This window comes from Gymnoscopelus microlampas (assembly GCF_963454915.1).
Source record: "Gymnoscopelus microlampas genome assembly, chromosome: 2".
In the NCBI taxonomy this organism is placed as follows: domain Eukaryota; kingdom Metazoa; phylum Chordata; class Actinopteri; order Myctophiformes; family Myctophidae; genus Gymnoscopelus; species Gymnoscopelus microlampas.
In genome coordinates this window covers 56428344-56453056 of record NC_139939.1, presented here as the reverse complement: position 1 = coordinate 56453056, position 24713 = coordinate 56428344, and the positions used below count along the sequence as shown (strand labels likewise).

Sequence of the window (24713 nt, the reverse complement as noted above, 5' to 3'; positions counted from 1 at the left end):
GTTAAATGAACACTAATAATGATGATACAGTGTAGATTAAGACCCCCAAGAAATCAAAATGGTTGAGTCCCTGGCATATCTTTTCAAATGGGGGTCCGTATGTGTCAATTTGGGGGTCCTTGACGCAGAAACGGTTGAAAACCACCGCTTTAATATCACATTTGACAGTGACCCTGTTTCTGCTACTGTATGCCCACCACTAAACACATGAGTGATGCAAGGTAGTAGTAGGAGTTACATTTCTACTCATCATTTAGCAGTATATATATATAGGACTGTAAAGGCTCTGTTTCAAAACACCATCAGACCAAAACCCAACACTAAACATGATACTTATATCTAAAAGCTTCAGTATCCTGCTGCATATTATAAGAATATTCCTTGTCCTTCTTAATGGCCAGATTAAAGGCTTATCATAAGCATGTGCATGCACTGCTAAAGTATTAATGTATTAACGCATTAATGTATTAACATAATAATAACCAATTCTACACACGTCTCCACTCAGTCAAACAGTGCTAAAGCGTTCACTCGAGAGCAAAAGACACACTTTAAATCAGTGCTTCTCAAACTCCCAGGTGGTCCTTGAGGGGGTTCCAGGGGGTCCCCAGCTTCATTAGTTAATATATCATCAGTTTACCACTTTAACCCTATAGCCTATACGTCGGCTATTTGAAAATAGCCGATCTACAAGCTCACAACGCGTCATGATGCAACGTGTTGTGAGCTTGCAGATTTTCAAGGGGAAAAAAAACTGTCTTGAACATTAATTAATATTTTTAAAATGTTTTAACAATACAATATTCTATGGGCCGGGGGAAGGGGAGGGGGGGTCCCTGACACAAAATATCTTCAGATGGGGGTCCTCGGCCCGATACCTATTAATTTGGGGGTCCTTGACATGAAAAAGTTTGAGAACCACTGCATGAAAAAAAGACATGTATGAAAAAGAAAAGGGGAAAAACAGGAAATTGAGAGAGAGAATAGAGAATGGAGAGAGAGAGAGAGAGCTCAATGGAGTGAGCAAAATGAGGAGACAACGATGAAGATTAATTCAGACAAACCAATTATCACCTCAGTTCCTCTCTCTCACTCTCTCTCTCTCTCACTCTCTCTCTCTCTCTCTCTCTCTCTCTCTCTCTCTCTCTCTCTCTGAGAGGCTGGGTTATAGAGGTTCATATTCTGTACAGTTTAATCCTGGCTGTTAAGTGAGGGATTCTGGGAATTCAAATTAACACTTAGGCTTTTTGCTGTGTATTCTGTCAACACTGGAACCCTGGAGCGGAGGTGCTAACAGCATGCTGCTGTGGGCTGTAATGGAAATGTACACGCACGCACGCACGCACGCACGCACGCACAAACAAACAAACAAACGCACACACACGTTTTATTACTATATTTGTGAGGACATCGACATTTTAGAATACCAATTTTATGAATGCCTTAATGTGTAATCCTAAACTGAAAATAGACAAGTTTCCAACGCGTTGCAGCACGAAAATAGCTTGTAAATCAGCTTCTTTCGATGCACTCCATCCCTAACCCTTAAAAACGTCTTTAAATGCTTAACCCTTAAACCTGACCTCTTTAAATCCCTAACCCTTAAACCTAACCTCTCTAAATGCCTAACCACAACCTTAAACCTTTCTAATTGTAAGCCAAACTCTAAACATATTTTCTTTCAACCATAAAACAACAATTTCTCTTCTGAGGATCACGCAAAGTCCAATTTAAATTGTACTGTACATGTTAAGACATTTGGCTTATAATATAGTATAGTAAAACGCACACACACACACACACACACACACACACACACACACACACACACACACACACACACACACACACACACGCACACGCACACACACGCTCGAACACTCAGTCCAGCATGGGTCATACGTTTAGGGAAGTTACAGAGAAACTGCAAGGAACGGAAGAGAAAGGAAAAAGAATGAAGAGAAAGAATCTGATAAAAAATAATAATGTCAAGAAAAGGATATGTGTCTTATCACAGACACACACACACACACACACACACACACACACACACACACACACACACACACGCACGCACACACACGCACACGCACACACGTTCTCATGCTGTTGCAGCAGTTTTTTTCTTTTCCTTCTTGAAACAATATCAAATTGTTTTACAAATGATTGCTTGGTGAACATGGGTATAGGGGTTTTTATTGCTTACACTGGGGTCTCACTGGAGCAAATCTTTTTGAATAAGAGGATTTTCATGAGTAAACCTTGTGTGCTTCATGCGTTTACCGCAGTGGTTCTCAAAGTGGGGTCCGCAGCAAAATTATTTAAAATAGCATCAAAATCAGTTCAACCACTTATAATAATATAATATGTGTCTCTGAGATGTAGTGGAGTAGAAGTGAAAGTATAGAAAATTGGAAATACTCCAGTAAAGTAAAAGTACCTCAACATTTTACTTAAGTACAGTACTTGAGTGCATGTACTTAGTTACTTTCCACCACTGCTGACCCAGGAAATGTTATGAGTCTGTGTTTTAGTCTACTGGAAAAAAAAACTACTCTCTCTGACTGCTTTGAATCCATTTATTTTATCCTTGTCTACATAGGCCTAACCCTTGTTTTTTGGTCTGTTTTTACACATAAACAATACAAATAAATAGACCATCCATAAACTTGGCTTGTAGCTTGGCTTTTTTCACACTTTGTCTTCTGCAAAAGCATAATATACTTCGCCATGAGACAAATAGTGAATATTATAGAGTCTAAGTGAGTAAGAGCCAAAAGGCAGACAGCCAACATTTCTTCAAACATTTTTTTTAAATGAAAAAGTCAGCCTTTATCCTCTATGAGAAATACCCTTTGTCCAGTGGTGTCGAGTAACATTTACTCAAGTATTTGATTTACTTAAGTACAATTCTGAGGTATTTGTACTTTACTTCCAATTCCCAATACTTTAACTTCTACTCCACTACATCTCAAATATTGTACTTTCACTCCATTACAATTATTTGAAAACTTACTAGTTACTTTTTAGACTTTGATTATTATCGCAAAAGACACTAACCATTTCAGCCCTATATATACACTTCGGCCATTTGAAAATAGCAGATCTACAAGCTCACAATGCGTCGCATTGCGACGCATTGTGAGCTTGTAGATCGGCTATTTTCAAATGATTTTTTTTACACATTTTGAACTTTTTTATTTTTGAACTTTAAAGGACGACTTCACCACTTTTCAACATATCTTCATATAATAGGTCCTCACTAATGCTCATGATAAAATGGTAAAAAAAAATCTAATCAGTCTGTGTCTCAGAGGAGGGCTGTAGACAGTTCAGAAACCCGTATACCAGTGACATCATCGATGGGGAATCCAAGCTAATAGAAACTGCAGGCTTTGTATTCCTGGAAAGTTGCAATGCAATAAAAGAAGCCATTGTTCTCGTGTTAATAAAAATCAGAATAATTTTCTTTTAAATCTTTTTGGAAAAAAAAATCCTGCCTAACGATGATGTCACTGGTAGACGGGTTTCTGGACTGTCCACAGCCCTCCTATGAGACACAGACCAAGTAGAAACAAATTGTATCATTTTATCATGAGCATTAGTGAGGACCTATTATATGAAGATATGTTGAAAAGTGGTGAAGTGGTCCTTTAAGTATATTTTGATACCAATACTTTGGTACTTTCACTCAAGTAAATTTGTTATTCTGGACTTTCACTTGTAACAGAGTATTTGTACATTGCAGTATTGATACTTTTACTTAAGTAAAACATGTGAGTACTTTTTCGATCACTGGAAATGCCCTTTGTCTGACTGTCTCTCTCTCTCTCTCTCTCTCTCTCTGTCTACAGTCTATCTCGGGCGTCCAGCAGGAAGTGACCCGTCAGTCTCAGGCCTTCCTGTCGTTCGAGCGCATGCCGGAGATCCAGCTGAGCCGGCGGCACGCCGACCGCACGAAGCCCTGGCTGTGGTTCGCCACCGTCAAGTCGCTGATCGGCCGCGGCGTGATGCTGGCCGTGACGCAGGGCCGCGTGGTCACCAACGCGCTCAACATCGCCAACGAGGACTGCATCAAGGTCAGTGGTGGAGAGTAGATGATTAACCCATTTAGACCTGGAACTGTCTCATTTTTAGATTTGAGCTAAAAAGCATTATTTTACACTTTGGGCTATTCAAAAATAGCAGATCTACAAGCTCATAGCGCGGCACCGAGTGCCGCGCTACGAGCTTGTAGATCTGCTATTTTTGAAAAATCGTGAAAATCTTTGAATATATATATATTTTTAAAGCGAACACTTTTAACTCAAATCTTTGCTTCTGGGGGTCCCTGGAACAAAATATTTTGATGGGGGTCCGTGGCCAAATACATATCATTTTGGGGGTCCTTGACATGAAAAAGATTGAGCACCACTGATATAGAAACATAAGTTTTTCAGAAAACTGTTGAGATTTAGGAGACATGTAGAATTCAGGTCTCAATGGGTTAACTCATTCAGTGCCAAGTAAATAAAAAAACATAACTGCCAATAGTGCCAGCGATTTTTAATTTTTCTTACCTTTTCAAGTAGTCACATAATATTTATCTTTAGCCGTTCACTTGCTATAGGCCGTTGAAAATAGCATGTTTCGCCAAAAATGCAGGGGAAAAATCACACCCAGTGTGAAGTGGGCGGTGTGTGGTCATCACAACATGACTCACTTTAAAAAAAAAGGATAAATGACTTTTTTTCCAGTCCATACTGCTATTCATAGGGCTGCACATGTGTCATGTGTTTCGCTAGCCAATCACAGTCCTGAATTTGCAAAGTCAGCCAATCACATTACAGTTAGTGGTGATGACACTAGCTGTAATGTGATTGGCTGACTTTGCAAAAGTATCGATTTGCATTAACTTAGGGGGTACACAAATCTTTTGGTCGGTGTCCAAAACTCACTTATAGGGGGCGGCTACACCGCCCCAAAAAACATAATTGCCAATAGTGCCAGCGATTTTAATTTTTTCTTACCTTTTCAAGTAGTCACATAATATTTATCTCTAGCCGTTCACTTGCTATAGGCCGTTGAAAATAGCATGTTTCGCCAAAAAATGCAGGGGAAAAAAAGGAACTCAAGATACAGCCATTTCCCCACAGACACTAACCAGGAAGTAGATGGAGTATTAAATCGTGTGACCACGTGATCTCCTAGATCTCTCTGTGTCTGAGCCTGAAATGGAGGTTCATAGGTTGCGGAACCGTGCCATCTACGGGCAAACACTGAAAACACGGTTTGGGTGTGTTACGCGTCAATGACGCTCTGGGCGTTGGGAAAAAAATGACGTTTTACACATCAATGGCACCAAATGAGTTAAATGTACTGACGTAACATTTTTTAGGTATTTTTATACTATGGCAGAAACCTTGTTTCTCCAAGTTTCAAATTGTTATGTTTTTTTTTCATAAATGAATGCCTTACTACATCACACGAAAGTGGTGAAAATAGCAGATCTACAAGCTCACATCGCAAGCTCTCATCGCGAGGCGATGAGAGCTTGCGATGTGAGCTTGTAGATCTTTAAAGAAATAATAATACAACAAGAAATAAGAAATAATAATGTATTTAAAAACATTTATTTGACAACTTACAAGTTATTGCTACTTTGCAGATTTAGATTATTAATATGAAACACTGCATTAACCACCATTATACTTTGGCTATTTTCGAGAAAAAAAAAGTGCTACTTTTACTTAATAGTAAAGTGGAGTACTTCTTCTTCTCCCACAAAGGTGGCCGCCGTCCTCAACAACGCCTTCTACCTGGAGGACCTGCACTTCACGGTGGAGGGCCGCGACACGCACTACTTCATCAAGACCAGCCTGCCGGAGAACGACCTGTCGGCGCTGCGCCTCACCTCGGGCCGCAAGGCGCTGGAGAACGGCGTCAACGTGACCGTGTCGCAGTCCACCGCCGTGGTCAACGGGCGCACGCGCCGCTTCGCCGACGTGGAGCTGCAGTACGGCGCCGTGGCGCTGCACGTGCGCTACGGCATGACGCTGGACGAGGAGAAGGCGCGCGTGCTGGAGCAGGCGCGGCAGCGGGCGCTGGCGAGCGCGTGGGCCCGCGAGCAGCAGCGGGTGCGCGACGGCGAGGAGGGCGCGCGGCTCTGGACGGAGGGCGAGAAGCGGCAGCTGCTGAGCAGCGGCAAGGTGCTGGGCTACGACGGGTACTACGTGCTCTCCATAGAGCAGTACCCCGAGCTGGCCGACAGCGCCAACAACATCCAGTTCCTGCGGCAGAGCGAGATCGGGAGGAGGTAACAACGCCTACAACGACGACAACAACGGCGGAAATAAATCTCTCCCGAAAAAAACCCTGAACGAACAAACAAACAAACGACTGTCTCAGAATCTTTAAGAAAAAAGTGTGGCCACCAAAAGTTCCAGTTTTTTAAAATGTGACACAACGTTATTGGGCCACCGGGAAAAGACTCGATCGACCGGGATGTTTGGAGACACGCTAAAAATGGCCGACAAAAAGTTTTAATGTGATGAACCCTGAAATGGCTGCCAAAGAGACTGGACTGTCTTGAGACTCTAAAACGGCCCTTTTATTTTGCCTTCTTCTTCTTTTTTTTTTTTGTTACTATTTTCCAAGGGTGGTATGATAGAGGAGGACTTCCTGGTTCGTCAGTGGTGTAACAATCATTATCAACACACCGTCCACAGTTTTGCCTAACGTTGTGAACGTTACGCAGTTTGTCTGCAAGATATACGCCTTTTTCCCCCTTTTTCTCTCTTTCTTTCTTTCTTTCTTTCTTTCTTTCTTTCTTCCACTCTTCTTCTCGTCCCCTCAGCCCTTGGCCAGCCTTTGTGTCTGGTTGGTCGGGGCTTAGCGTTAGCGCTGCGTCTAGCGCCACCTTGCAGTGAAACGTAGAAATGCAATTTACCGACCAACCGACCACCGACTCTCTCCAGGCCAGCTTATTGGCTCCTAGCATTTAGATCGGTGCGGTTGTTCCTGCTTACATACTGTGTCTCTGTGGGTCCGAGACAACGTTCGTCTTTCTGACCGCGCGCTCCAGGTTTTTAGACCTCTAATGGCCATAATAATGGATGGATGTCGTTCTGTATTCTAAAGACGTTTCAATGGAACTGTTCAAAACGGAACCGTTGTGGACTCTATCCAAGAGACAGACACACATGGAAGAAAAAAAAAAAAAGAAAGACTCATCAATTTGTAAAATAAAAAGAAGAAAAAAAGATTGTTTTTTTTTTCTGTTACGCATTTTCTTTGGTTTTTTGGTTTTTATATATAAACTCCCCTGGAATTGCTTCAGTCAAAAAAAGGGGATATAAAAATAAGGAAAAAAAGTGTTTACATACGATTTACCTATACCACTACAACTACTACTATTACTACTACTACTTCTTCTATTACTACTACTACTACAACAACACCAGAATGGACTATGAACTGAACTGAACAAAAGAATTTAACTTTTTTCCTGGGTGGTTGTTTTTTTTTTGTTTTAGGTTTTTTTTTTCTTTCTCGTTTGTTCGTCCTCTCTTCTTTCTGACAACATTGCTGATGTCTATAATCAATTTAGTCAGTTCTGAAGACGAAACTACTCCCCCCCCCGTCCCCCCCCCCCTGTGTTTTTTTCTTTTGTTTTTATAAGGTCTATAAACTATTCAGGTCTCGACAGCAATGACAGTACAATCAAGGTTTTTTCTTCAACAATAACGACGACATCAACAACAACAATAATAACGCAGAACTGTGGTCGACCATGGGGGAGACCGTGTGGGGGATCTTGAGGTTGGGGGGGGGGGGGGGTGGTGGGGGGTTATGGGACACATGGGGGACCTAAAGGTGGTTGTATTTTTTATTAAACGTAATTCTTCTCCTTGGACCAAGTTGGCTTGCTGGTCCCGTATAGAACGCTGGTAAATGTCTGATGCCGGGGCTCAGGCGCCAGAACCAGGACGTCAGGAAGGCTCGGAGTCGCTTGACGTCGCAAAAGCACTAAAGAGCCACAGGACGTTCGTCGCGGCGTCGTGCGCAAAAACCCACGAACGTCGGGGAACCAACGGTCGGCCGCGCGGGGTGAGACGTGGGGCGAAAGATAGTCAGTCGATGTGGCAGCCCGATAACGTGGCTACGGAGTTGTCTAGCATGGCCAATTTCATTTTTTTTGTTACGCCTTTGGTCGCTAACGTTTATAGCGTAGCGCTGCGTCTAGCGCCACCTCGCAGTGAAACGTAGAATACAGTTCCAACCCGAACCGACTCTTCCCGATAAAGCTCATGTCTCTAGCATTTAGATGGGTATGGTGTTTCCCGCATACGGACTGTCTATGGGTCACATTTGTCTTTTCTGTGGACCCCGATCTAACCGCGCTGTAGGTTTTTAGACTTCTATGGCCATAAGTATCGATGGATGTCGTTCTGTGCTCTCCAAACTTAAAGACGCTTTCAACCGTGTTCCCTCCGCTCGATCCCTTTTGGCGCTTTGGACCAACGGGGACGGGACGGGGGACGGGATGGTTTGCGTAGATGTCACTGTCAAAACGTTTTAGCGTGTACTGCTGCTGCACGACGAGTCAAGGTTTTGAGACATGGCGTCGAAATCGGAACGTTTTCAAAAACGCTGCGCGGTCTGAGCCCGGCATGAGAGTCTCTCCTGCAAAAAAAACGTGTGACTCCAGCTCATAACACATAGATCTGTGCTTTAAAAAAAAAGAGAAAAAAAAAATCGGTTAAAAAGGTAGTAGTCTTGCTTGCCATAGAAACATGTTGTCATGGTGACAGAGCTTTGCGGTGAGGGGGGGCGGAGCTGCTGTGAGTAGTAACCAATCGTTGCTTCTCCTCGTCTTTTTTGCTCGTCTCTCTTAAAGGGACGGCGCCTCCTGTGACTAACGAGTAACAAGTTAATAGATCAAACATCGATGTGGATGTTTTCTCATTGATTGTGGGTCTCTGCTCTTTTAAGGGAGTTTTTGTTTGTCTGTGCGTGCGCAAGTGTGTGCGTGTGCGTGTGTGTGTGTGTGCGTGTGTGCGTGTGTGTGTGTGTGTGTGTGTGTGTACAAAAGAGTCTGGAGTGAAGGAAAACGTTTAATCGTTCAGAAAGGAAACAAAAATGGAAACTTTATGGAAAGAGTACAAATCATATCCTACCAATCTTTTTTTGTTCAAAGACAATTGTTGAGATGAGTTGACAATGTTTAATGGATTTACTGTTTGTTTTTATTTTGTTGTTTTTTATTTTTATTTTTGAAGGTTGAGAATTCCACTTATCCGTACATCGATATTAGTCTCAGAGAAAGTAATTTATGTACAGTGTTTCTACGGTAAAGAATAAAATCTTAAAAATATCGGAAACGTGTCTGATCATTTTGGTGCACGATCTGCCTTCTTTTTTTTTTTTTTCTAAATTTTTATCCCACGATTCTTGTAACCCATTTTTTTCACCCAGTGCCAATTTCCTAAGTGATCCTGGGCGCTACACCAGCCCTACACCAGCGCTACACCAGTCCCCCACAGCCTAGGGAGGCCAGGGCCGAGCTCATGCTTCCTTCAATGCATGAGAGCCAACTGACCTTCTTGTCACCCGACAGGGGGGAGTTTCCCTGGTTGGACGTAGCGCGTGGAAGGAACACGTTATTCCAACCAGTTCCCTTCCCCTCCATCAGGTGCCCCGGCTGACCAGGGGGAGGCAGTATAGTGACCAGGATTACTACATGTTTTTGTGAGGGTATTAACTACCCTAGGAGACACGGGGAGAACATGCAAACTCCACACAGAGTAGGCCCTTTCGCCAACCCCACCTAAGGTATGGGCGCTGATGACGCGGAGGAGAAGACACGCCCCCAGCGCCCACAGCGTCCCCCTGCGGCAATCGAACCCAGGACCTTCTAGCTGTGAGGCGACAGTGCTACCGACTGTGCCACCGTGCCCCTATCTTCTTGGTTTATCCTAATGTCTTTCTCTTCTTTTTCTGGAAGAGTGTTCCTGCCACGTCAGAAAAACAACATACTCTAGATTATTTATCATAATCTACTATACTTGTGGGGACATTACTACATCGTATAGTGCAGGGGTCTTCAACAGGGGGTCCGGGACCCCTAGGGGGTCCTCAGAGTTACTACAGGGGGTCTGCCAAATCTTTGTGTGATATGATTTGTTTTTTCCTTAACCACTTGAACCTTAGCATCCCTTTTCTGAGGAGAACTTTTTACCAAAAACAGCAGATCTACAAGCTCACAACGCCCCGCGCTGCGAGGCGTTGTGAGCTTGTAGATCGGCTATTCTTGGCAACGAGGTATAGGTGTAGAGGGGGAAAAAGAGCAGACCACGTAAAAAAAAGAAGTTTCATCTCTCTGTCAGCTCGGGGGTCCTTGGCCTGAAAACGTTGAAGACCCCTGGTATAGTGTAACACACACACACACACACACACACACACACACACACACACACACACACCCCTCTATATCTTGTCTTATGATCGAGATGATTATTTACGGCAGGAGATCAGATCATGCGCTCAGACTGGATGTTCTTTGGATGCTGTGTGTGTCTTTGATGCTGATTAAAGGCAGCGTGGGATTTGTAGTGCATTTAAACTCCATGTGAACTGCATTCCTTCATTTAGGTTGAGGTATAGCTTCAAACAGAAACATGGCAGGAGATGCTCACGGCAAAGCAGCGGGGACGTGAGTGTGTGTGTGCCAGGGATGACTATCCATGCCAGGTTCCCCTCGGTAAAGCAAGGTTATTGCAGTTTTTGTTATTTGTCATTGTCTCCGCCAGGCCGGGCGGCCCGAAAGGCCGGAGACTGTGGGCCCTATTTTTGCCGGTGCCTTATCAGTGGCGGAGAGTAACTAAGTACATTTACTTAAGTACAATGTTGTGGTATTATGATACTGACTAAACTATGCTACTATGATACTGACTGAACTATGATACTATGAAACTACTAAACTATGATACTACTAAACTGCGGTTTGCACCCACGACCCCTGGATCGCATAGAGACCTACAGTACTTTCTACAGTGAGCTAACAGGCTCACTATGATTTCAGATGGTTTCCCTTCTATTTTACCCGACTAACATCCATGATGACACTTAAAAGCTCTAAAGACACCAGTGATGGAACAGCAAACACTGTTAAGACGCTTTTACATGATCCCAAGACCCTTTTGAAGACTAACAACCCAAAGAAAAAGTTAAAGTAGAATAGAAACTATGTGAAATCACAGAGAGCTTGGTGGCTCCCTGGGTTAAGATGTTGTCATTGAGGGTTCAACACCGGCCTAGGACCATCTGCGCTTTCCTCTGAAGTTTGTTTTGGAGAGTAACATCCTAAAGAACACTGGCTCACTAGTTCAGAACACTGCTTTGAATTACTGACAGCTTGATGGCTTCCTGAGTTAGGACACTGTCCAAGTGAACCTGAAGCTGGTATTAAGCGAACATTGGACTGTAAGGATGGAGGAAGGAGTGGGGAGAAGAAAAAAGAGAAGGGAAAAGGAGAGACATTTTGAGAAAAAGGAAGGGAATAGATGCAATTTCAAAAAGCACCGAAATGTTAAAACTAGCGTTTCTATTTTTTCACCATTTACCGAAACGAAAGTTGGTCACTACCGAAACGAAAGTTGGTCACTACCGAAACGAAAGTTAAATCCGAAAAAATCACTAAGTGTGGAGGCCAAAATCGTCCCCCCAAAAACCTGTTAGGAGTACATTTTCTTTTTACCGAAACAATTTTCTTTTTACCGAAACGAAAGTTTCGGTAAATTGTCCCCCCAAAAACCTGTTAGGAGTATGTTTCAGGCAATTTAGAGTTGAATGGTAGTACTTTGTAGTGACTTTTTTTTTCGTCCCTAACATTCATCGAGCTCTGGACCTAGTAAATTTTCTTTTTACCGAAACGATTTTCTTTTTACCGAACATTCATCGAGCTCTGGACTTTTTTCCGTTTCGGTAGTGACACAATGGTGTCACTACCGAAACGAAAAAAAAATTGTTCCCCCAAAAACCTGTTAGGAGTACGTTTCAGGCAATTTAAAGTTGATTGGTAGTGATTTTTTTTTTGGTCCCTAACATTCATCGAGCTCTGGACTTAGTCATTTTTCTTCCGTTTCGGTAGTGACACTACCGAAACGAAAAAAAAAATGTTCCCCCAAAAACCTGTTAGGAGTACGTTTCAGGCAATTTAAAGTTGATTGGAAGTGACGTTTTTGTGACTTTTTTTTGGGTCCCTAACATTCATCGAGCTCTGGACTTAGTAATTTTTTTTCCGTTTAGGTAGTGACACAATGGTGTCACTACCGAAACGAAAAAAAAAAAAATCCCCCAAAAACCTGTTAGGAGTACGTTTCAGGCAATTTAAAGTTGATTGGTAGTGATTTTTTTTTTGGTCCCTAACATTCATCGAGCTCTGGACTTAGTCATTTTTTTTCCGTTTCGGTAGTGACACTACCGAAACGAAAAAAAAAATGTTGCCCCAAAAACGTGTTAGGAGTACGTTTCAGGCAATTTAAAGTTGATTGGTAGTGACTTTTTTGTGACTTTTTTTTTGGTCCCTAACATTCATTGAGCTCTGGACTTAGTCATTTTTCTTCCGTTTCGGTAGTGACACTACCGAAACGAAAAAAAAAATGTTCCCCCAAAAACCTGTTAGGAGTACGTTTCAGGCAATTTAAAGTTGATTGGTAGTGACTTTTTTGTGACTTTTTTTTTGGTCCCTAACATTCATCGAGCTCTGGACTTGGTAATTTTTTTTCCGTTTCGGTAGTGACACTACCGAAACGAAAAAAAAAATGTTCCCCCAAAAACCTGTTAGGAGTACGTTTCAGGCAATTTAAAGTTGATTGGTAGTGATTTTTGTTTTGGTCCCTAACATTCATCGAGCTCTGGACTTAGTCATTTTTTTTCCGTTTCGGTAGTGACACTACCGAAACGAAAAAAAAAATGTTCCCCCAAAAACCTGTTAGGAGTACGTTTCAGGCAATTTAAAGTTGATTGGAAGTGACGTTTTTGTGACTTTTTTTTGGGTCCCTAACATTCATCGAGCTCTGGACTTAGTAATTTTTTTTCCGTTTAGGTAGTGACACAATGGTGTCACTACCGAAACGAAAAAAAAAAAATTCCCCCAAAAACCTGTTAGGAGTACGTTTCAGGCAATTTAAAGTTGATTGGTAGTGATTTTTTTTTGGTCCCTAACATTCATCGAGCTCTGGACTTAGTCATTTTTTTTCCGTTTCGGTAGTGACACTACCGAAACGAAAAAAAAAATGTTGCCCCAAAAACCTGTTAGGAGTACGTTTCAGGCAATTTAAAGTTGATTGGTAGTGACTTTTTTGTGACTTTTTTTTTGGGTCCCTAACATTCATTGAGCTCTGGACTTAGTCATTTTTCTTCCGTTTCGGTAGTGACACTACCGAAACGAAAAAAAAAATGTTCCCCCAAAAACCTGTTAGGAGTACGTTTCAGGCAATTTAAAGTTGATTGGTAGTGACTTTTTTGTGACTTTTTTTTTGGTCCCTAACATTCATCGAGCTCTGGACTTGGTAATTTTTTTTCCGTTTCGGTAGTGACACTACCGAAACGAAAAAAAAAATGTTCCCCCAAAAACCTGTTAGGAGTACGTTTCAGGCAATTTAAAGTTGATTGGTAGTGACTTTTTTTTTGGTCCCTAACATTCATCGAGCTCTGGACTTGGTAATTTTTTTCCCGTTTCGGTAGTGACACTACCGAAACGAAAAAAAAATTGTTCACCCAAAAACCTGTTAGGAGCACGTTTCAGGCAATTTAAAGCTGAATGGTAGTGATTTTTTTGTGAATTTTTTTCCCGTTTCGGTAGTGACGAAAAGTGACGAGTGACGAAAACAGAAAAAAAATTGTTCCCCCAAAAACCTGTTAGGAGCACGTTTCAGGCAATTTAAAGCTGATTGCTAGTGATTTTTTTGTGATTTTTTTTTTCCGTTTCGGTAGTGACGACTAGTGACGAGTGACGAAAACAGAAAAAAAAAAATTCCCCCAAAAACCTGTTAGGAGTACGTTTCAGGCAATTTAAAGTTGATTGGTAGTGATTTTTTTTTTGGTCCCTAACATTCATCGAGCTCTGGACTTAGTCATTTTTTTTCCGTTTCGGTAGTGACACTACCGAAACGAAAAAAAAAATGTTGCCCCAAAAACCTGTAAGGAGTACGTTTCAGGCAATTTAAAGTTGATTGGTAGTGACTTTTTTTTTGGTCCCTAACATTCATCGAGCTCTGGACTTGGTAATTTTTTTCCCGTTTCGGTAGTGACACTACCGAAACGAAAAAAAAATTGTTCACCCAAAAACCTGTTAGGAGCACGTTTCAGGCAATTTAAAGCTGAATGGTAGTGATTTTTTTGTGATTTTTTTTCCCGTTTCGGTAGTGACACTACCGAAACGAAAAAAAAATTGTTCACCCAAAAACCTGTTAGGAGCACGTTTCAGGCAATTTAAAGCTGAATGGTAGTGATTTTTTTGTGAATTTTTTTCCCGTTTCGGTAGTGACGAAAAGTGACGAGTGACGAAAACAGAAAAAAAATTGTTCCCCCAAAAACCTGTTAGGAGCACGTTTCAGGCAATTTAAAGCTGATTGCTAGTGATTTTTTTGTGATTTTTTTTTTCCGTTTCGGTAGTGACGACTAGTGACGAGTGACGAAAACAGAAAAAAAAAAAATCCCCCAAAAACCTGTTAGGAGTACGTTTCAGGCAATTTAAAGTTGATTGGTAGTGATTTTTTTTTTGGTCCCTAACATTCATCGAGCTCTGGACTTAGTCATTTTTATTCCGTTTCGGTAGTGACACTACCGAAACGAAAAAAAAAATGTTGCCCCAAAAACCTGTTAGGAGTACGTTTCAGGCAATTTAAAGTTGATTGGTAGTGACTTTTTTTTTGGTCCCTAACATTCAGCGAGCTCTGGACTTGGTAATTTTTTTCCCGTTTCGGTAGTGACACTACCGAAACGAAAAAAAAATTGTTCACCCAAAAACCTGTTAGGAGCACGTTTCAGGCAATTTAAAGCTGATTGCTAGTGATTTTTTTGTGATTTTTTTTTTCCGTTTCGGTAGTGACGACTAGTGACGAGTGACGAAAACAGAAAAAAAAAAAATCCCCCAAAAACCTGTTAGGAGCACGTTTCAGGCAATTTAAAGCTGATTGGTAGTGATTTTTTTGTGAATTTTTTTTCCCGTTTCGGTAGTGACGAAAAGTGACGAGTGACGAAAACAGAAAAAAAATTGTTCCCCCAAAAACCTGTTAGAAGCACGTTTCAGGCAATTTAAAGCTGATTGGTAGTGATTTTTTTGTGAATTTTTTTTCCCGTTTCGGTAGTGACGAAAAGTGACGAGTGACGAAAACAGAAAAAAAATGTTCCCCCAAATACCTGTTAGGAGCACGTTTCAGGCAATTTAAAGCTGATTGGTAGTGATTTTTTTTTTCCGTTTCGGTAGTGACGAAAAGTGACGAGTGACGAAAACAGAAAAAAAATGGTTCCCCCAAAAACCTGTTAGGAGCACGTTTCAGGCAATTTAAAGCTGATTGGTAGTGATTTTTTTGTGATTTTTTTTTTTTCGTTTCGGTAGTGACGAGTGACGAAAACAGAAAAAAATGGTTCCCCCAAAAACCTGTTAGGAGCACGTTTCAGGCAATTTAAAGCTGATTGCTAGTGATTTTTTTGTGATTTTTTTTCCCCGTTTCGGTAGTGACGACTAGTGACGAGTGACGAAAGAAGAAAAAAAAAAGTTCCCCCAAAAACCTGTTAGGAGCACGTTTCAGGCAATTTAAAGCTGATTGCTAGTGATTTTTTTGTGATTTTTTTTCCCCGTTTCGGTAGTGACGAAAAGTGACGAGTGACGAAAGAAGAAAAAAAAAAGTTCCCCCAAAAACCTGTTAGGAGCACGTTTCAGGCAATTTAAAGTTGATTGGTAGTGACTTTTTTTTTGGTCCCTAACATTCATCGAGCTCTGGACTTTGTAATTTATTTTCCGTTTCGGTAGTGACACAATGGTGTCACTACCGAAACGGAAAAAAAAATTGTTCCCCCAAAAACCTGTTAGGAGTACGTTTCAGGCAATTTAAAGTTGATTGGTAGTGACTTTTTTTTTGGTCCCTAACACTCATCGGTAGCACTTTACAATAATGACCCGTTATAAAGCATTTATAAACGTTTATAAGTAGTTTGTAAATTATTAACAAATCATTAACAACCTGTTTGTTGACATTCGTAAATGATTACTAAAACCTTTATAACTACAGTTACAAATCATTTGTAAAGTATTAGTAAGTAGTGAACTATTCATGAATAAGCCATTTATATACATCTGTAAAAGATTATTAAATTATTTGTAACGACCCATTCTAAAGCATTTATAAACGATTATAAGCAGTTTGTAGACTATTAACAAATCATTAACAACCTGTTTATTGACATTCGTAAATGATTACTAAAACCTTTATAACTACGGTTACAAATCATCTATAAAGGTATTAGTAACTATTCATGAATAAGCCATGTATAATACATCTGTAAATGATTATTAAATCATTTGTAACTGATGTTACATAATATATACAAGCCATTGGTAGCTTGTTCATGTTTAACATATGCCTTTTTAAACATTCCTAAAGTATCTATAAATCCTTAGTACATGTTATTATGTGCCCTATAGTAAAGTGAAGACAGTTCATCATTTACAACTGTCTGTTAATGTGTTTGTTCATGTTTAACATGCTTTGTAAAATATTCCTAAAATATCTATAAATCCTTTGTACATGTTATTATGTGCCCTACAGTAAAGTGAAGACAGTTCATCATTTATGACTGTCTGTTAATGTGGACTTTCTCCTTACCTGTTGCAAACTACCTGGCTTTCATGAATGCAGACACCAAACAATTACTAGAATTATCATTCATGTTAAGCAAATGATGCGTAAGACATTCGTAAAGAGTATGTAAACCATTTGTGGTGTTAGGGACCAAAAAAGTCACTACAAAGTACTACCAATCAACTCTAAATTGCCTGAAACGTATAGTGGAGGTGCTAAGCAACATTTGACTTCAAGTCATGATACAAAGGTCCCCTTTGGTATGGAAGTACCTTAGGGCCATAGAAAAAGAATTATCCAAAGAGACGAGTTAGATCACCCTTCTTTTTTTTTTTCATAGGCGTTTTTAAAAATGGCCGCCGACAATTAACCACTATTACACCAGACCCCATATCTTTGCTTCTGTTAGAGCTATAATAATAATATTGGTGTCAAAGTGTACATTTTTGGGGTCAAGGAATTCAATTAAATAGGTTTCAATGCAAAAAAACGAATACTTCATTAATTGCCATGACAGCGGGGGGTAAAATATGCAAACTTCATTAAAAAAAATACGTTTTAACAGGGTAACTTAACCCCACCCCCTCTAAAACTTGTATTTACTTTTCCCTTTGTCATGGACGTACCATAGGGCCATAGGAAAAAAAATATCCAAAGAGACAAGTTTGATCACCCTTCATTTTCTTTAGATAGGCGTTTTAAAAAAAAGGCTGACGACAATTAACCACTATTATATCAGACCCCATATCTTTGCTTCTGTTAGAGCTATAGTAATAATATTGGTGTCAAATTGTACATTTTTGGGGTTGAGGAATTCAATTAAATAGGTTTCAATGTAAAATACCCAATGCTTTACTAATTGCCATGACAGCGGGGGGTAAAATATGTAAATTTCATTTGAAGAATACGTTTTAACAGGGTAACTTACCCCCCCTCCTCTAAAACTTTGATTTACTTTTCCCTTTGGTATAGAAGTACCTTAGAGCACAAAGAAAGAAATGATCCAAAGAGACAAATAAGATCACTCTTCATTTCTGAAATATATGCGTTTTTAAAAATGGCCACCACCATTTGAAGTGATACAGCAGAACCCATATTTACTTCTGTTAAAGCTATAATGGTAAACATTTTTAGGGTCAAGGAATCCAATTAATTAGGTTTCAAGGCAAAACAAATCCCCAATAATTTTCTTACTACCATGACAATGGGGTTGTTGTGGTAATTTGAGTCTTGCACTTGCAAATAACCAGTTCTGGCAAGTCCCTTGAAATAATTTAAATTGAAGCCATTCATCAAAGGGCAAAAGGAAGAGGGGGCTCGACTCATCATTTACAGCCTTTTCCAAATATCGCTCATAAGCCTTCATCACAAGTACAGAGCAGCTACAGACACCTGATGCATGTACCAGGTTCTGCAGATGTGGTCAACACCAATGAAAGACTGAGCTTTGCCACTAGTTGAATTACCACTATTGGTGAGAGCTGTAGTCCATCCACTGCCATTCATCCAGCCAGTCTCCAGACACACTCCAGAGCATCTTTTTTTGGCAAGTGTGAATAGAGGTTGATCAGCTAACATGACTGGTGTCTGACCTGGATTTAGGTAGTTGATTGCTTGAAGGAGGACATTCATTGCATGCCAAGCCAAGCCATAGTGGGACTGGTAGGAGACTCTGTGAACAGTATGTATGATCTGGATGGGGGGGCTGAACAAGGCTCTGCAATGCTTGCATAATATGCACCCCATGAGATCCATTCTTCATCCTCAAGGTTGTCTTTCCCCACAAGGTGTCGGTGACTCTCTCCAACCACTGGCAGCCTTCTTCAAGTATGTTGCTGAGAGGACAAGAGGCTGGCTGAGGATGACTGTTTGTATTAAGGGCAGGAACATGAGTTTGGAGTGAAACATCCAGATCCATTGTTGTGTAGAAAGCTGGAAAGGATTGTACATGCTTCTTCCCCATCTTAGCTGGAACTAGGATGTTAGTGAGATTGGCTGTTTGTTGGTCATCTGACGGGAAGTGCTGCTGAATGCTTATGCATGTCCCGTGGAGGGCTGATTTTGCTGTTGTTGACGATGGGTTGAGGTCAATGTTGTCAAAACCACCATTAGTGAAGACACCCTTAACTGCCTGAGGTGGGACCACCACACCAATCTGCTCCCACTGATTGATCACTGTACTCAATGTTTTCAAGCGATCACATGATACACCATACCTTGCTTATGCATGGTATCCACCTGGTGTTTACTGCCAGTATGCAGGTGCAGATTCATTGCCAGATACAGTGAAGCTGTGGTTCCCTTTCTCTTATGTGACAACTAACACTACGGACATTTCTTGGATCTGCATTTCACAGAGTTGTAAATGATTTGCTGCCCAATTGATGTAGCAACCTGGCACTTCTCTGGTTCAGGGGCTGGCTGGTCAATACCTTATCCATCCAGAAGCATCTTTAGGAACAATTGCAGCAGGGGAGGGATTGAATCAGGAGGCTGTGAAGGAACCTGTAAATTATTGTTTCATCGGAAGATATTCTTCCCGGAGGATTTTAGCTGCTCTGAAGATGATGGAGACATCAGTAAATGTGTTGCTTTTCATGCCAACAACAGCTTTCAGGTCATCATCAAACAACATAACAGGGACCAGCCACGATCTAGTCGCACAGATCTGATGTCAATATCCTCTCGAAGGCGCGTGGTGTTACATTTAATAATAATTGATTGACTCAAACAATTCATTGAGGACATGTGCTCTGATGACCTGTGTTGCCTTATTTTCTGTCGTGTCACAACGGCGGTTTCTGCTTTTCTATAGAGCCTAGTCAGGCATGCACGATGATGCACTGCCTCCATAGCTACCATGTCACCAGCAGCTTGTTTAGCTAACAGACACTTGTCACCCAGCACCTGAGCACATTATTTCACTTTTCGATCCAATCCCAGGGTGGAAGCCGTCCTTAGTTCCTTTCTGTTGCCAACTTCACCACAGAAGAAACACGGTGTGGTTTATTCACATGAGGATGATGATGAGCATGAGAGTATAGCCTGTGCAGTGAACTTGCCACCACCATTCATGCACTGTGTTTTTACTGGGCTCACAGACTCTTCATGTCTTCTTCTTGCTCTGTCGACTCTGTCCAATAATGGCACAGTTAACATAAAAAACATTCTGTATTAAATGAGAAAGTAATACAAACCTCAAATTGAACCTCAAAGTGTCTCAGATTTTCTGTCACCTCTGATTTAATCAAATTGTCGCAGTCCCTTGTGCAGAATTTATGTTTTGTGGCAGCAACAGGTGTAACTCTCAGGTGATAGCAGTCAGACATATACACTTACAGTCAGACAGACACTAATCTCTCAAGACAGATTCAGAGCTCTGCAGCTGAATCTGTCGGGAGCTCCTGATACAACGTGTATAGTTAGGAATGTTAGGAATGTAAACAAAGACACATAGACCGGAAGTGGAGGGCTGAGGGCGGACCTAATGGCCACCATCCTGTTTTCCACATTCTATTGGGAGGTCCCCCCCAGAGTCAAATCTTAAGGAAAGAAATAGCAGAGGGTGCTCTTTTTTCCTTTTTTTGACTGGGTTCCTAGATTGGACAGACACACATAAAGCATATATGGCATGTGCATAAGAGGTTGTACTTCTTAAAGTTTTTTTAATAGGGGGAACATTTTAATGTCACTTATTTTGTTGATGAAATGTGCATATTTTACCCCCATTGTGAGGGTAATGAGAAAACTATTGGGTTTTTTAGTCTTGGAACCTATGTAATTGTATTCCTTGGCTCCAGAAATGTACACTTTGACACCAATATTATCATCATAGCCCTAACAGAAGCAAAGATATGGGCTATGCTGTATTGCTGTAAATGGTGGCGGCCATTTTTTAAAACACAAATACTTTAGAAATGACGTCTTATCTAGTTTGTGTCTTTGGATAATTTATTTCCTATTCCCCTAAGGTACTTCCATGCCAAAGGGAAAACTAAATTAAAGTTTTAGAGGGGAAATAAATGGAAAGTTACCCGTTATTTACGTATTTTTCTAATAAAATGTGCATATTTTACCCCTGTTTTCAATGGCAATAAGAAAATGATTGGGTTTTTTGCCTGGAAACCTATTGAATTGGATTATTTGACCCCAAAAATGTACACTTTGACACCAATAATATTATTATAGCTTTAACAGAAGCAAAGATATTGGTTCTGCTGTATTGCTGTAAATGGTGGCGGCCATTTTTTAAAACGTGTATATTTCAGAAATGAAGGGTGATCTAACTCGTCTCTTTGGATAAATGTTTTCCTATGGTCCTAAGGTACTTCCATGCCAAAGGGGAAACTAAATTAAGGTTTTAGAGTGGGGAAAAATGGAAAGTTACCCTGTTAAAACAACATTTTCCAATTAAATTAGCATATTTTAGCCCTGTTTTCATGGCATTGAGAAAAAGATTATTTTTTTTTGCCTTGAAACCTATTGAATTGGATTACTTGACCCCAAAAATGTACACTTTGACACCAATATTATTGTTATAGCTTTAACAGAAGCAAAGATATTGTTTTTGCTGTATTGCTGTAAATGGTGGCGGCCATTTTTTTTTAACTCGTCTCTTTGGATACATGTTTTCCTATGGCCCTAAGGTACTTCCATACCAAAGGGGACCTTTGTATCATGACTTGAAGTCAACGGCATATTTTTGGGTCCTAACACCTCCACTAGTACTCCTAACAGGTTTTTGGGGGGACGATTTTGGCCTCCACACTTAGTGATTATTTCGGATTCAACTTTCGTTTCGGTGGTGACCAACTTTCGTTTCGGTAGTTTGATTACAAAATGTAAGTTGTGTAAAAAATAATCTGACTATACTAAGTTGTTATTTGTTTGTTTAAGTCAGGCTATACTCTACTCAGAGTCATAAGTTTACAAAATGTACTAAAGTACAGTGAACGTCTGTGCGGTTTGTCTTCATGACTGAAAATAACGTACATGTAAACTGATGTCATGTGCAGTTGGGGTGAAGAAACACAACCATTTCACTCCTAATAATACCTATTTGATTTGACATCCTGCTGTAGCTGAGGCTTGAACCTGTTACCTGCGGCTCACTAGTCAGTGACTCTATCCATTCACCTACAGCTGTTTCCTTGGAATCTGCAGTTCTGAAACGTTTTGTTGTCAACCCCCCAAATTGACATGTATTTGGGCAGTGGACCCCAATGTGAAAAGATGTAGTGTCAGGGCCCCCCATGAAAAAGATTTATATTTATGCTGTAACACATTTTTTTAAAGTTATTTGTCTTGTTTGTTGTTCAAGTCAAAGAACCAGGAAGGCTGTACTTGTCAGCCATCTGTTAGCTCAATGGGTTGAGACGCAGTATTCATGATCCAGAGGCCATGAGTTCAAATCCCATTGATGTCTTTCCTATGATTCTTTCCTTTGCAGACTGGCTTCCAGAAGATCAACTGAAAACTACCAGGAAGGCTATATTTGTCGTCCAACTGTTAGCTCAATGGGTTGAGACGCAGTATACATGATCCAGAGGCCATGAGTTCAAATCCCATTGATGTCTTTCCTATGATTCTTTCCTTTGCAGACTGGCTTCCAGAAGATCAACTGAAAAGTACCAGGAAGGCTGTACTTGTCAGCCATCTGTTAGCTCAATGGGTTGAGACGCAGTATTCATGATCCAGAGGCCATGAGTTCAAATCCCATTGATGTCTTTCCTATGATTCTTTCCTTTGCAGACTGGCTTCCAGAAGATCAACTGAAAACTACCAGGAAGGCTATATTTGTCGTCCAACTGTTAGCTCAATGGGTTGAGACGCAGTATACATGATCCAGAGGCCATGAGTTCAAATCCCATTGATGTCTTTCCTATGATTCTTTCCTTTGCAGACTGGCTTCCAGAAGATCAACTGAAAAGTACCAGGAAGGCTGTACTTGTCAGCCATCTGTTAGCTCAATGGGTTGAGACGCAGTATTCATGATCCAGAGGCCATGAGTTCAAATCCCATTGATGTCTTTCCTATGATTCTTTCCTTTGCAGACTGGCTTCCAGAAGATCAACTGAAAACTACCAGGAAGGCTATATTTGTCGTCCAACTGTTAGCTCAATGGGTTGAGACGCAGTATACATGATCCAGAGGCCATGAGTTCAAATCCCATTGATGTCTTTCCTATGATTCTTTCCTTTGCAGACTGGCTTCCAGAAGATCAACTGAAAAGTACCAGGAAGGCTGTACTTGTCAGCCATCTGTTAGCTCAATGGGTTGAGACGCAGTATTCATGATCCAGAGGCCATGAGTTCAAATCCCATTGATGTCTTTCCTATGATTCTTTCCTTTGCAGACTGGCTTCCAGAAGATCAACTGAAAACAACCAGGAAGGCTGTACTTGTCAGCCATCTGTTAGCTCAATGTGTTGAGACGCAGTATTCATGATCCAGAGGCCATGAGTTCAAATCCCATTGATGTCTTTCCTATAATTCTTTCCTTTGCAGACTGGCTTCCAGAAGATCAACTGCAAACTACCAGGAAGGCTGTACTTGTCAGCCATCTGTTAACTCAATGGGTTGAGACGCAGTATACATGATCCAGAGGCCATGAGTTCAAATCCCACTGGTGTCTTTACTGTGATGCTTCCCTTTGCAGACTAACTTCTAGAAAAACAAGTTAAAACCACCAGAAATCCTGTAACTCTCAGCCAACAGCATAGCTCAACTGGTAGAGCGTCTGTCCAATAACATGACTTGACTTGACTTGACTTGACTTGAGTGGGTTCGATTCCCACTCGAGTCAAGTGTCCCCGGTAACTTGGGGCAACGGATAAATTGACTGATATCCTTAGTGATGCTTCCTTTTGCAGACTAACTTCTAGAAAAACAAGTTAAAACCACCAGGAAACCTGTAACTCTCAGCCAACAGCATAGCTCATCTGGTAGAGCGTCTGTCCAAAGACTTGACTTGACTTGAGTGGGTTCGATTCCCACTCGAGACAAGTGTCCCCGGTAACTTGGGGCAACGGATAAATTGACTGATATCCTTAGTGATGCTTCCCTTTGCAGACTAACTTCTAGAAAAACAAGTTAAAACCACCAGAAAACCTGTAACTCTCAGCCAACAGCATAGCTCGACTGGTAGAGCGTCTGTCCAATAACATGACTTGACTTGACTTGAGTGGGTTCGATTCCCACTCGAGTCAAGTGTCCCCGGTATCTTGGGGCAACGGATAAATTGACTGATATCCTTAGTGATGCTTCCCTTTGCAGACTAACTTCTAGAAAACAAGTTAAAACCACCAGGAAACCTGTAACTCTCAGCCAACAGCATAGCTCGACTGGTAGAGCGTCTGTCCAATAACATGACTTGACTTGACTTGAGTGGGTTCGATTCCCACTCGAGTCAAGTGTCCCCGGTAACTTGGGACAACGCATAAATTGACTGATATCCGTAGAATAACTTGTTTTTCTAGAAGTTAGTCTGCAAAAGGAAGCATCACTAAGAATATCAGTCATTTTATCCGTTGCCTCAAGTTACCGGGGACACTTGACTCGAGTGGGAATCGAACCCACTCAAGTCAAGTCATGTTATTGGACAGACGCTCTACCAGTCGAGCTATGCGCTGTTGGCTGAGAGTTACAGGTTTTCTGGTGGTTTTAACTTGTTTTTCTAGAAGTTAGTCTGCAAAGGAAAGCATCACAGTAAAGACACCAGTGGGATTTGAACTCATGGCCTCTGGATCATGTATACTGCGTCTCAACCCATTGAGCTAACAGATGGCTGACAAGTACAGCCTTCCTGGTAGTTTTCAGTTGATCTTCTGGAAGCCAGTCTGCAAAGGAAAGAATCATAGGAAAGACA

At 41.1% G+C, this 24713-nt stretch overlaps 1 protein-coding gene across 6 annotated transcripts in view; it reads left to right on the top strand.

Annotated features, from left to right (window-relative positions):
- The window catches only part of tenm3 (teneurin transmembrane protein 3), a 663973-nt gene extending 656188 nt beyond the window's left edge, over window positions 1-7785 (top strand). For all 6 annotated transcript variants that reach the window (XM_084080238.1, XM_084080236.1, XM_084080237.1 and 3 more), the window contains 2 exons: window positions 3855-4079; window positions 5769-7785. In XM_084080238.1, the coding sequence (XP_083936364.1) occupies window positions 3855-4079; window positions 5769-6299 (756 nt within the window). In that variant the 3' untranslated portion in view covers window positions 6300-7785. The remainder of the gene's footprint in view (window positions 1-3854; window positions 4080-5768) is intronic.
- Window positions 7786-24713: the final 16928 nt, after the last annotated feature.